This window comes from Miniopterus schreibersii (assembly GCF_964146895.1).
Source record: "Miniopterus schreibersii genome assembly, chromosome: 9".
Lineage (NCBI taxonomy): Eukaryota > Metazoa > Chordata > Mammalia > Chiroptera > Miniopteridae > Miniopterus > Miniopterus schreibersii.
This window is the reverse complement of record NC_138118.1, coordinates 16854617-16866229: the sequence shown is the minus strand read 5'-3', so window position 1 is coordinate 16866229 and position 11613 is coordinate 16854617. Positions and strand designations below refer to the sequence as shown.

At 58.2% G+C, this 11613-nt stretch overlaps 1 protein-coding gene across 4 annotated transcripts; it reads right to left on the bottom strand.

Moving 5' to 3' along the window:
- Positions 1 to 378: 378 nt before the first annotated feature.
- Positions 379 to 10638, bottom strand: PRRT4 (proline rich transmembrane protein 4). Of its 4 annotated transcripts, none has more exons than XM_081146287.1 (5): positions 10406 to 10638; positions 8460 to 9184; positions 8270 to 8374; positions 7795 to 7914; positions 379 to 2733 (listed from the first exon to the last, which is right to left on the bottom strand). In XM_081146287.1, exons 2-5 carry the CDS (start codon positions 9109 to 9111, stop codon positions 908 to 910), a joined length of 2703 nt encoding a protein of 900 aa, XP_081002413.1. In that variant the 5' UTR covers positions 9112 to 9184; positions 10406 to 10638; the 3' UTR covers positions 379 to 907. The 4 variants fall into 4 exon arrangements, with proteins under 4 accessions (XP_081002413.1, XP_081002414.1, XP_081002416.1 ...); XM_081146288.1 differs by having other exon boundaries at positions 8270 to 8332; XM_081146290.1 differs by lacking the exon at positions 7795 to 7914.
- Positions 10639 to 11613: the final 975 nt, after the last annotated feature.

Below are 11613 nucleotides of genomic sequence, written 5' to 3'. Positions count from 1 at the left end.
TGATATGTGTATCAACATTTCCACAAGAACTTTATCATGAACTAGTCCCTCGCCCCCTGCCCACCAGGACCTGAAGCCAGGCTCCTAGGGATGCAGACATTTCCACCAAAGACTATAGTTTCTGCCTCACCTCTCAGGGCCATGCTCCATCTCTGAAAAAGTCACTTCCCAGAGAGTCAAAGGGTGTTCAAGGAGTTGCTCCCAGGACCCTCACTCATTCCAAACACAGGACAAAACTTGCATTTGGATGTGAAGGTCGCTGGGGCCCGAGATGGGCCCACTCCACCCAAATGCTACTTCTCTTCCAGTTTCTGGCAGAACCCCTGCTGCTGTTGCCTCACCTAAGCTTTTCCAAGAAGGTCAGACTTTTCTCCTCTGAAAATATTTTATTGATAAATTAACTCTGTTAGCCTTCACCTCCCACCCAACAGCTGTAGAGTCTCCTAGATGGGCCATGGACCCTTCTATAGGGAAGGGTCATGTGGAGAACATGGAGTCTCACATAGGGGTGGGATTCCTGGGCATGGCAGAGGTGGGTATGGGGACCGAGGACCATCCGGAGGTCTTCTGAGGATAGCCCCTCTCACTCAGCACCGGAGTGAGAAGTGGTGGTCAGGAGTGGAGCACCTTGGAGCTTTATTGCTGGTGAATGCCAAGGAAAGCGGGACCCCTGCCAGCCTAGAATCTCAGCTGAGGGCATCAGCACCCAGGGCCCGAGAAGGTGGCACTAATTCCCAATCAACAGAGCCTGGCTGCTGACCCACCCACCCAGGAGCCCCTGGATGGGGAAGGAAACAGGGAGAGGTATCTGAGCCAGGCAGGGCTGGGGTGGGTTACAGTGTGCAGGTCTTGGGCAGAGCGCACACCAGAAGGGGGCGTATGCCCGGGCACCGAGGGGGCTTTCTTTTCACAGGTCTATGGTGTCGCTGCCCATGCTCAGCTCGTCGATCTGTCGGCAGGCGTCCAGGAATTGCTCCTGCAGCAAGGCCTCTTCGGTCTGCAGCTCAGAAGCAGGCTCTGGGGAGTCGCGGGAGGATGCGGACAGGGCCTGGTAGGATCCTGAGGCCGGGAGGCTGGGGCTGCTTCCTGAGGGCCGCGGGGGGCTGAGGACGCAGACGAGCGGACAGCGCGGGGGCCTGTCTGGGCTGGAGCAGAGCAGCATGGACGAGCTGTCCCGGGAGAGTCCGCACAGCGAGCCTGACGATGCGCTACTGCCGGCGGGCCAGGCCCGGGGAGAGGAAAGCTCCAGGGGCGCGGGGGCGCCCCGGGCCTCCCCGGACCTCCCACTGGGCCCAGCCCCCGTCTTTTCCCCCAGCGAGCCGGTGCTGCGGAGGCCGAGCCCAGGCAGGGCTTCCCCGAAGGCAGGGCCCTGGAAGAGGCCGGGCGCGAGCAGGGCTTCGCTGCAGAGGGCCTCCTCGATGCTGCGCCGCAGGTTGATCGGGGAGGGCGGGCGGAAGTCCACGGTGCAGTCGCTGCAGGGGGAGGAGGCCGGGGAAGGGGCGGGGTTCGCCGCCGAACCCTCGAAGCCCCGGCAGGTGCCTCCCTGCAGCAGGAGGTCGGGGCCCGGCCCAGCCAAGGCGCACAGCTGCAGCAGCTCCGCGTCGCCACGCGCGATGGCGCTGCCCAGAGGCTCCTTGTCCGGGGGCCCGGTGACCCAGCGTCCGGGCAGCAGCGGAGCCGCGTGGCCCGGGGACAAGCGGAAGAGTTTGGCCCAACAGCGCGGCGGCACGCGGGAGCTGCAGAGCGCGGGGTAGAGGCCCAGCAGCGCCAGCGGCAGCGCAACGCCCACCTCGCCCAGGCGCAGGCCCAGCTGGAAGGCCCACCAGGGCCAGGGCCCCTCCAGGCCGGGCTGGCCGCCATAGCCCAGGGCGTGCAGCACCTCGTAGCCCTGCAGGGCTCCGCTCAGCAGCCCGAAGGTCCCCGCCACGGGGGCCGTGCGCGCCGCGCGCCGCCAGGAATCCCGCGGGGCGAAGGGGCTGCGCGCCTGCGGGAGAGGGGTGGCGCCCTTGAAGCCAGACCCGCCCAGGGGCGCCCCGGCCCGCCGCCGCCGACCCCCCCAGCAGGAAAGCCCCAGCAGGAGCCCGGACAGGAGGGCCGCGAGGAAGGCGTGCAGCCCGCGGGAGGCGAGCCGCAGGGGCCGCAGCGGGCGGTGGGCGGCGCTGCCGAGCGCGGCGGCCGCAGCCAGCGCCAGGCCCAGGAGCAGCAGCGCGGCCAGGCCGGCTGGACAGCGCGGCGGGCGCGGCCGGGCCAGCAGCAGGCAGGCCAGGCCCAGGCCGGCGGCCAGGCAAGGTAGCGGAAGGTCCTGCAGCAGCAGCCAGGCGAGCGCGGGCAGCCGGTCGCGGTGCCCGTAGGCGTCGTAGAAGAGCGGGAAAGCCCTGGTGGTCCCAGCCGAGAGCAGGAGCACGTCCAGCAGCGCCAGGCAGGGGGCGCCAGGCGGGCAGCGCCAGGGCAAGAGGGCCAGAGCCAGCAGCGCCAGCAGGGCCACCAGGCCGAAGAGGGCGCCTACCCCGTACACATGGGCCTCCCAGGCCAACCCCCAGCGAGCCCTGGCCTCTGCCCAGTCGGCCTCCAAGGTCAGGAAAAAGAGGGACAGCGGGGCTGCAGGAGGCTGCCCCTCTTGTTCAGGCAATTCTCCGACGCTGCAGGACCCTGGTCCACACTCTGGTTGCACAGAAGGGGTCCCGAGGCTGGCAGGAGAGGGATCATCTGGACCAGAGGTGCGGATGGTGGCGTCTGTGGGCAAAGAACATTTTTCTGAAGAAGTTGTGCAGGCCTCCCCCAGCCACTCCTCTTCTCCCTGCAGCCAGTAGCCTGTATGCCAGTCAGAGTCCTCATAGCCATCCAGGACACACTTGTCTTTAATATGAGACACGACCTCTCACCTTTTGGCCACCCATCTTCCCCTCCCCCATCAAACTCCTCCTGCAGTAGTTTCAGCTCTCATCTCTGTCTCCCACCGGGCCCCAACCCACCCCCAACTCCCTGTTTTGTTCATTTCCCTTCCTTGCTTTGTGATTCTACTGCAAATGGTTTTTCTTAAGAAGTCCCAAAATTTTACAGCTGGGAGGGACTGTGGAAGCCCCCTTGAGTTCAATTCTCCCACCTGAAACAAAACTTCATAAGAATGAGAATTTTTGTTTGCTTTGCTCACATCTGAAACCCTGTGCCTACAATGGTGCCTGGTACAGAGTTAGCACTGAGCAAATATACATTGAATAAATGAATCCTCTTATTTGCCGGATGAAGATACTAAGGGTCTTCTGCGGCAAAATGACTTGTCCAAGGTCACGAATTGGCAGAATTGCCGCTAGAATCCATATCTGAGCCCCAGTCTGAGCCCCTTCCCACGATACCAGAGCCTCTTCCTAATACTAGTTTGCTTATCTCTTGTTCTGCACCTCTGACTTCCAGCTCCCACCTTGGAGCTAAGAGAAGCTCCCCCTGCCCTTTTTCAACTGCTTCCCTGTCTCTTCTGGAAAAGCCCCCCCCACACACACACACACACAGACGTGCATCAGGAGAGGTGAGACATTCCTGCCCCCACCCAGCACCCTGAGGAGAAGACTTTTCCTATTCACTGGCCTTCCTGCTTGCTACACCCCCCACCCTCGGCCTACCCAAGACTGTGATCCCAACCCCATCCTGACTCAATGGCAAAGACATTGGTCTAAAGCTCTTAACATAGATGCCCCTTTTGTTCTAGCTCCATTTTCTAGAAGGTGACATTGAGAAAGACTCCCCCGGGTCTCAAGACTATCTTTGAACTCCTAGGAAGGAACAACTGGGGAGATCATAATGGGATAAAATGCCATCTATGAGTGACCCCTCAGGGGTTGCCCTGGGGTTCGCTAACTCAGCCCCCCCAGCCTCATCCTGTGCTCCAACATCTTCCCCACATCCTGAGACAAAGGGAAGTCAAGCAAGAGAGGCTGAAGAGTAAGCTCCCTAATTCTACTCTCCTGGAGCAAGAGAGGAATTAGAAAGAGTTAGACCCAAGGATTATCCCCATGGCCAAGCAGCAAGGGAGGATGCTGGAAGCTGAACCTCTCCTACTGCACCTAGCAGGCTCAGCAGAGCTGCAGCTGCAGGCAAGGATAGAGGGAGAAAGATGGTGGGGAAGGGTGGGGACAGCCTGGTGAGGACAGGGGGGTGCACAGGAGACAGCTGTAAAATGAGGGGGAGGGTCTCCTAACAGACAGACTCCTGCCCCAACTGCCTGGCCATGCCCAACCATGCCTCAGCTGGACAATACAGGAAGACCCCAGGAGCACCGCCACCCAGGCAGTGCCAGCTCATGCTGGGGACATGTGACACAGAGCAGTCCTGAGAACGCAGAAAAGGGCTGAGAAGGGCAGAAATCAGTTCTGGAGAGAGAGGAGGGGACGATAGAATCAGACAACTGATGAGGATGGAGAAGGAGCAGCCAAAAAATTAAAACTCCACAGCTCGCTGCCTCCTGCAAATGGCAGCATGTGCCCTGGTTCCCATTCCTTCACATTCAAATCTGAAATGGGGAAGAGCATCTACTGCATAGGCTGTCGGGAGGATAAATGGGCGAGGTGTGTAAAGCTTTTTGGAGTGCCTGGTGCATAATAAGCATTCAGTATATGACTGCCGTCCGTGTCATCATTATTGGCTAATGTCTGTCACCAATCATCAGTTTGTGTTTGTGTTAGTGTGACCATTTCTGGCCTCAAACTAGTCTTGATTTAACTAACTAAAGACTGTTGTCTCTTAGCACATCCTAAACTGGCTCAGAAAGTCAACAATTAGTCAAGTGAGTGAACATTAACACGTTCTCGCTTTGTAAATCCTGTTTGAAGAAGACCATTTGGATGGACTGGCCACCTCTGAACACCTAATGAAGACACAGCCATGGGTTAAAGACATAGCTGGAAAGGGACAGCTTGCTGATGAGGAGTGGGCATCAGTCTGACATTAGCAGGGTCAAATATGCATGCTCACACACCCTCATTCCTTGGGCCCCTCGGATGCCCTTGCCCAACCCACTTCTTCTGCAAAGTGGATGAGTTTGCCTGATCTTTCCTTGGCCTTGGTGGGCTCTGCAGTGAGGGAGATGATGACCAGGAGCCCCACAGCCTGTGCCAGGCTGCTGCCCACATGCCCCCTCCTTTCTCACTGTACAGATAAGTGCAGCTGTCAGAGATCTGCTTCACTTCTCACCCCAGGGCCACAGGAAGCCCCATCACTCATCTCTGTCCCAAAGCACTATGGTAACTAGAGCAAGTTTCAACATTCCTAAGAAGCCAGAATAGGAATAAAAACCAGAAAATAGGCAAAGTACAGGCACAGCTCAGGTATCAAAGGAGAGAGTTCTAAGTAGGTGCACTGGTCCCAGGGGGCAGGACATGCCTGGTGTGCCCAGCACTGGGCCCATGTGGGTGGGGACAGGTGAAGAAGACCCAGCTACTGCCTTTAAAGGGTCTACTTGACCTCAGCCTCTGTCTCACCTTTCGAGGCTTCCCCAGAAAGGACCCTCAGTTTCCCCCAGAAGATAGTGCCTTCCTAGCATCCCTCTCCTGAGCAAGCCTCCCTTACAAAATCGTCCCACTCTAGGCCTGTGGCCCCTCTTGACCTCAGGGCTGAGGGAGGAGATGGGATGTCAGTGTGAGTAATTGGTGAGGTTGGAGCTAGCTGGGGAGGAGTCAGGGAGAGGGGCCAGTGGATTTATGGAAAAGTCAGGCCTGATTACCCACCAGCTGCCCAGATCAAAGGGCAGGCTCCACGCTGGATGCCGGAATCGACAGCCTGTTCAGTGTCCTGGCCCCATCCCTCTCCCCACCTCCACCTCCAGGATTATGGAGGATTGATACTTTTTGTGGGGGTAACATCTGAAATATTTAACACTGGAAATGGCACAGGTGCCAGCCAGGGTGGTCAGGGAGTGGAGGGGAGTGCTCAGGAGGCTAAGGGCAATGGGTACTTATCAAATGGTATAAAAGTCTTTCAAGCCCTGGCCAGTGTGGCTCAGTGGTTAAGAGCGTCAGCCTCGCCACCAAAGGGTCTTGGGTTCAATTCCCAGTCAAGGGCATGTACCTGGGTTGCAGATTCAATGCCCCATCAAGGTTCATGTTGTAAGCAACCAATAGATGTGACTCTCTCAATGTTTCTCTCTCTCTCCCTCCCTCATTTCCTCCCTCCCCTTTACTCTCTCTAAAAAGAAAAATCAATGGAAAAATATCCTCTGGTGAGGATTAACCAAAAAAACAAACAAAAGTGTTAACAACCTACGTAACTGTTTCTATGTGTACTGGCTGAATACAAGCTCTGTCCAAAGAGAAGGGGACCTACTGCAAGGGAACAGAAGCCCTTGGGTCAAAGGTTAACCACACTTAGGTTAGACAGGTCCTAGAAGAGATGCGGTGAGACTCCCTTTGTCCCCTGATTGACACTACCCCTTATACACACCGCTGGCTCAAGCAAGGCCCCTTGGCCTTCTCTCCAAGGGGAACAATCAGGAAGAGGCTGAGTTCCCGTAGCCATCAGTGAGGAGGGGGAAGGTGTGTGGGCCAGCGAGCTGGGCTGCCTCTGATACTGACCAGACTCATTAAAGCTGCCTGGCCAGCCCTGCTGTCACCAAGGCTGAGAGACTGCCAGCCAGCATCCTTCCCCTGAGGCCACAGAGTCTGCCCCCAGTCCCACAGCAGATCCTGCCACTGCTACACACTGGGCTGCATTGGGAGGAGATGGCAGCCTCCTGACCCACACGCCCTGGATTGCAGTGACTGTGCAGGAGTGAGCCAGAGTCAGGTGCTGTGTTAAGTCTGGAGGACCAGTGGTTTCCACTGCTAAGCTGGCTCCTAGTGTGGTGTGGCTGAGAGGATTCATAGCCACAGTAAACCCTTTCAGAGCAAAGCTGGGCCTGGAGGCCCCTCTTCTCCATGGCTCCCTCGGCCTCACCTACCAGAACCTCTCTCCAGCCAGTGTGCCTTCTGTCCTGTGGGTTATGTGCCCTCCCATCACATCTTGGGGCCAGGGTCTGTAGTGTCTATGAGGTAGGGCCTGGAAGTGTATCTGAGATGCAGTGGGGGAAGAGGCAAGGTTAACAGCTACTATTTAATGAGCTTCTACTTTGTGCCCAGACTCCTGCCAGGAGCTTACATTATCTGGAAGCTTCACAATAACAAAATAGGAACTATTATTAAACCTTAGATATATGAGAAAATTTAGGCTCAGAGACACTAAATAACCTACCCTAAGGTCACCCAGTCAGTTAATAATTGGGATTCAAAGCCAAGTCTCAAGATTCTGGAGTCCCTGGCCTTTCCTCTGTACCATCAGCTTGTCCATGTGCTTTCTTGAACAATGATGGCATCTGTCTGCTCAAGATCTTCAAAGTCTTTCCAGTGAGGGGCCTAGCCCTGCCCATATCTGACAGCATGTCATGTCAGATCAGCAGCAAAGGAGAGAGCCCCAAGGTTGGGGTTGGGGTGGGGAGTGAGGCCAGGCAAACAAGTGGAGGGGGGTGCTGGTGCTGAGGCTGTGGAATTCATGAAGGAGTTCCTGTGTCTGTTTGACCCTGACACGTTTGTCTACATCCTGCTCTGCCTGTGATTGCAAAAATCGCATAGGACCGTTACTTAACTCTGTGTGGGGCTGTCCCCAGCAACACTTGTTCTCAGACCATTAATATGTATCTTCATGGTGATGATGAAGAATGTGGTGATTATGGTTATGATGACAATGAAACAAAAGGGTCCCAGGATGCCAATTAGTGGCTAGCATGTAGTAAGTGCTCAATAAATGTCAAGTTCAAATGAATGGGACACTTACCTAGTGACGTTGCTGCAATTGAGGCAGAGCTTAGGGAAGCAGTTGGGTCTAGGGAGCCTGGGCTTGGGAGCTTTCTCTCCAGGGATGATGGGGGCGGGGACAGAGTGGTGCCAAAGAGCCCTGCAAAGGGAGCACATGGGGTTCGAGTGCCATCTTACCAGCCAAGCCTTGGCCTTTGGGCTTTTGGTGAAAAGCCTATCCTTCCCTAGAACTTGCTCTAAGAGAGCCCCTGTCCCAGGAATTATAGCACATGTCCACCAGGAGCTAAGCTCCAAGAACCAAACCAAACTTAGTATGGCAAAGAGGGAATTTCCTCCTGGGAACAGTGGCCCATGTCCCAGCACCTGGGAGGAAGCAATGCAGACCTCCCCTTGAGTAGAGGAAGAAAGGGAGGGCTGCTGGTCAGGCCCCTGGAACAGTGCCGGACATGTAGAGGTATTCAGTAAGTGTTTGTTGCAATGAAGTAAACACTCACCTGGAGAATCTGAGACTCTGGAGGCAGAGCTTGGGGATGTAGTTGGGCCTGGGGGGATCGCACCTGAGAAGTTCCGGAGTGGAGACAGAGTGGTGCCAAAGAACCCTGCAAAAGGAGCCCGGGCTGAAGCTCCCTCCTACCTGCCAAGCAGCCCAGCAGGGGCTCTCTTCAGGGTGGAGTGGGTACTCACCAAAGGGTCCCAGGCGCCCAGCAATCTCTGCCAGACTGGCCCGCAGGCTGGGCAGCAGGGGCAGAGTTCGATGCCCGAGGGTGGGCGCTGCGCCTGCTCTCAGTGCCATGTCAAACTTCAGTTCCAGCTCAGTCTGGTGTGGCCTGGGAGCACTGGATGGAGGTGCTGTAGCCGTCAGAGCAGTGTCCCAGGTCACAGTACCCATCCTGGGCTGATAGGGAGTAGTAGGCCGGTTGGAGGGCCCAGAGAGGGGGGATGTGGATTCTAGAGGCAGGGAGGAGGCCCAGGGTATAGGACTGCCTTCAGCAGAACCCCACTCTGGCGGGGAGCTCCCAAGGGAGCCCACCAGCAGTTCCCAAAGGGGGTCAGTCCTCAGTCCACTGGCCACCTCTTCCTCTAACTCTGGGCTTGACCCAGGAGAGAGTGGCTGGGTCTCTGTGACAGGGCTCCCCCAGGCAGCAGCAGGTCCCCGAAGGTGGAATTTGAAGTTAAGTCCCAGGTTGAGAGACAGCATAGAGGCCTCACTCTGAGGTGGTGGGGTCAAAGTAGTGAGAGGGGCACCTGGGATGGAGGAAGCAGGCTGGGGGCCCACAGGAACAGCAAGCAGGACCCAGCAGAACAGCCCCAGCCCCAGACAGCCATGCCCCGCCATGGCCCCACTTGGTCTCAGGTAGCCTCAGTGGGTAAGGGACTCAGTTCTTCAGAACCTTTTGAGCACGAAGGTCCTGGAGAAAGAAGAAGCACCATGAGCCCTGGCTGCCTGGGATGAATTGCCCAAGAGACAGAGGTTTTGATCACAGAGAAGGAGGTGGGGGAGGGGGGAGGACAGGATGCAAAGGGTTCTGCCCAAGGAGAGCTGCCAACTCCTTCCTCCGTTCAGGCCCAGCACGAATCTCTCCCTACAGTTTCCCTAAGGCTCCCTCTCCCTAAATCCCTGCCTCCCCACCTGCTCAATTTGAGGACTGGGGTGTGACCACAACCAGCTGCTCTCATCCTTGACTGATAGTGGATGGGATGAACTTAACTCCCAGACTCCGATCCCTTCCCTCCCTCTCTTCTATCCACCCTTCCACCCTCAAATATTTATTGAGGCTACTATGTGCCCAGCACCCTTCTGGTAATACAACTGTGAACAAACTAACCCTCACCGATGAGGCTCAACCTATTCCCACCCCCACTTTGGTCCCCAGCCTAAGATGTTGGCCCTCTACTCCCCCGACCCTGGAGTCCAGGGCCCTGGGAGGGGCAGGGCGCAGGGCTGAGTGATCCGGCAGATGGAGAAGGCAGCCAAGCTCCCTGCTCTGGCAGAAGCTCTGTCCCTTCAGCCTTTCCCCTCTTTCCTGGGGCTTGGCCTGCTCCCTTCCCCTTAACCCTAGGAGTCTTTGGGGGAGGGGCAGCTTGGCCACCTCCGGTTTCCCGGGGAATATGGCGAGGCAGGCAAGCTGGGCAAGGAGCTGCTGCAGGAGCTCCTACCCACTCCCCAGAACCCCCTCCCTGCGCACACATCTGGGGCGGGAAGGGGAGGGTAGGCCCGGGACACACGTGCACCCAGCACCCCTACATCACACACACAGCCACACCAGCACCCATGACACACTCACCCACTCACCCTTCACACAGTCTTGCACACAAGTGCGGGGGGGGGCGCACATTCAGTCCTGCCCGGCCGCCTTCCCTCCTACATGGGTTCAAACCCAAGCTCTGTGATCTCCCAGCTCCCCCCACTTCTCTCTCCCACACACACCTACCTCACAGACACACACAGATACACTGTCATACTGAGAGGCACACACCCCTACACACGTTCACACACTCCTTATGGACACACACCATCCCCGCCCCCCACACACACCCCTACACACACACCCTGCAGGGGCCCGCGTGCACACGCGCGCGCGCACACACTCACACACACACTCACACGCCCCCTGCGCGGACAGGCCGACCTGCTCCTCTCGCTCCCTGCCGGAGGCGGGTCTCCTCTGCCCAGTCCCGGGGAAGGTGCCGCCGCGGCCGCCCCGGCGCCCAGCTGGGCAACGCTCCGAGGAGTCTCGCCGGCTCTCGGGGTCGCGCCCGACGCCCTCGGCTGGTCCCGGCACCCGCGGCTCCGGCTCGGTCACCGCGCCGCCCGGGTCTGGCCCGGCCCGGCCGGTGCCCGCAGCGCTGTGCCCTGGCGGGCGGCCCGGCCCCGCTCCCGCGCCCGCTCCGCGTCCCCTCCGCGTGGCGCCGCCTCCTGGCTGTGAGCCCCGCTCCCGGCCGAGCCGCCCGCTCCGGGCTCCGCGGCCGCCGCGGTCGGACCGCCCTCCCACCCTCCACCCTCGCTCCCGCCCTCCCCTCCCTCGCCCCTCCTCCTCCCACCTCCTGCCGCCCGCAGTCCGCCCCCCACCGCGGCCAGCAGGCGGGCGCGCACGTCCGTGCGGGTCTCCCCCGCGCGCTCATTCACTCGCAGCTGCCATCGGCCGCAGCGGGCGCGGGCGCCTCGTTCTCAGCCTGGCGCGGGCAGCCACACCCCCCCGGGGCGGCGGGTCACACGCAGCCACCCGCACGCGGGCCTTCCCGGGAAACACACCCGCGGGCCTGAGCACCGCGTGTGCGCGCGCACTCGTCTACACGCGCGCACACACACATACACACACACACCTGGCCCCAGAATGGCACCCCCATGGAGGAAGACCCACTATGTTTATTAAACCGGGAGTAGAAGTGTAATAGGCACTTCTGCACCTTTTATCTCATGAGTTCTCACCGCAAACACTGTGTCTCCATTTCACAGATAGGTACATTAAGGCCAGGAAAAGTAACGAATTTGCCCAGGATTACACAGCTTGCAGGGACTTGAACCCAGTCCCTCTGCTGCCCTGGCCACCACCTGAGGGCTTTCAACAGTTGTACTGCTACAGAGAATGCCTCCCATAGGCACAGGTGGACTGGTGAATATCAATTCATGTGTGTAACTTTTTTTTTTTTTTTTGCTAAAACTGATTTCTCAAAAATACTTAGATTTTCAGAAATGTCTGCCAGGGAGAATGGTGAGCTAAACTTACAACTTGTTTCCATTCAGGGGCAGGAGGAGAACAGTGAAGTCAAAAGTGTGCAGCCTCAGGAATGTAAGTGGATTCCCGTTAGGACACATGCTGGTTGTGGGCTGGATCCC

Coding starts and splice junctions, on each gene's coding strand:
- PRRT4 (XM_081146287.1), bottom strand. CDS start 9,111: ATGGCGGGGCATGGCTGTCTGGGGCTGGGGCTGTTCTGCTGGGTCCTG. Junction 8,375..8,459: donor TGGGCGCCTGGGACCCTTTG/GTGAGTACCCAC, acceptor CTCCTTTTGCAG/GGTTCTTTGGCACCACTCTG. Junction 7,915..8,269: donor CAGAGTCTCAGATTCTCCAG/GTGAGTGTTTAC, acceptor CTCCCTTTGCAG/GGCTCTTTGGCACCACTCTG.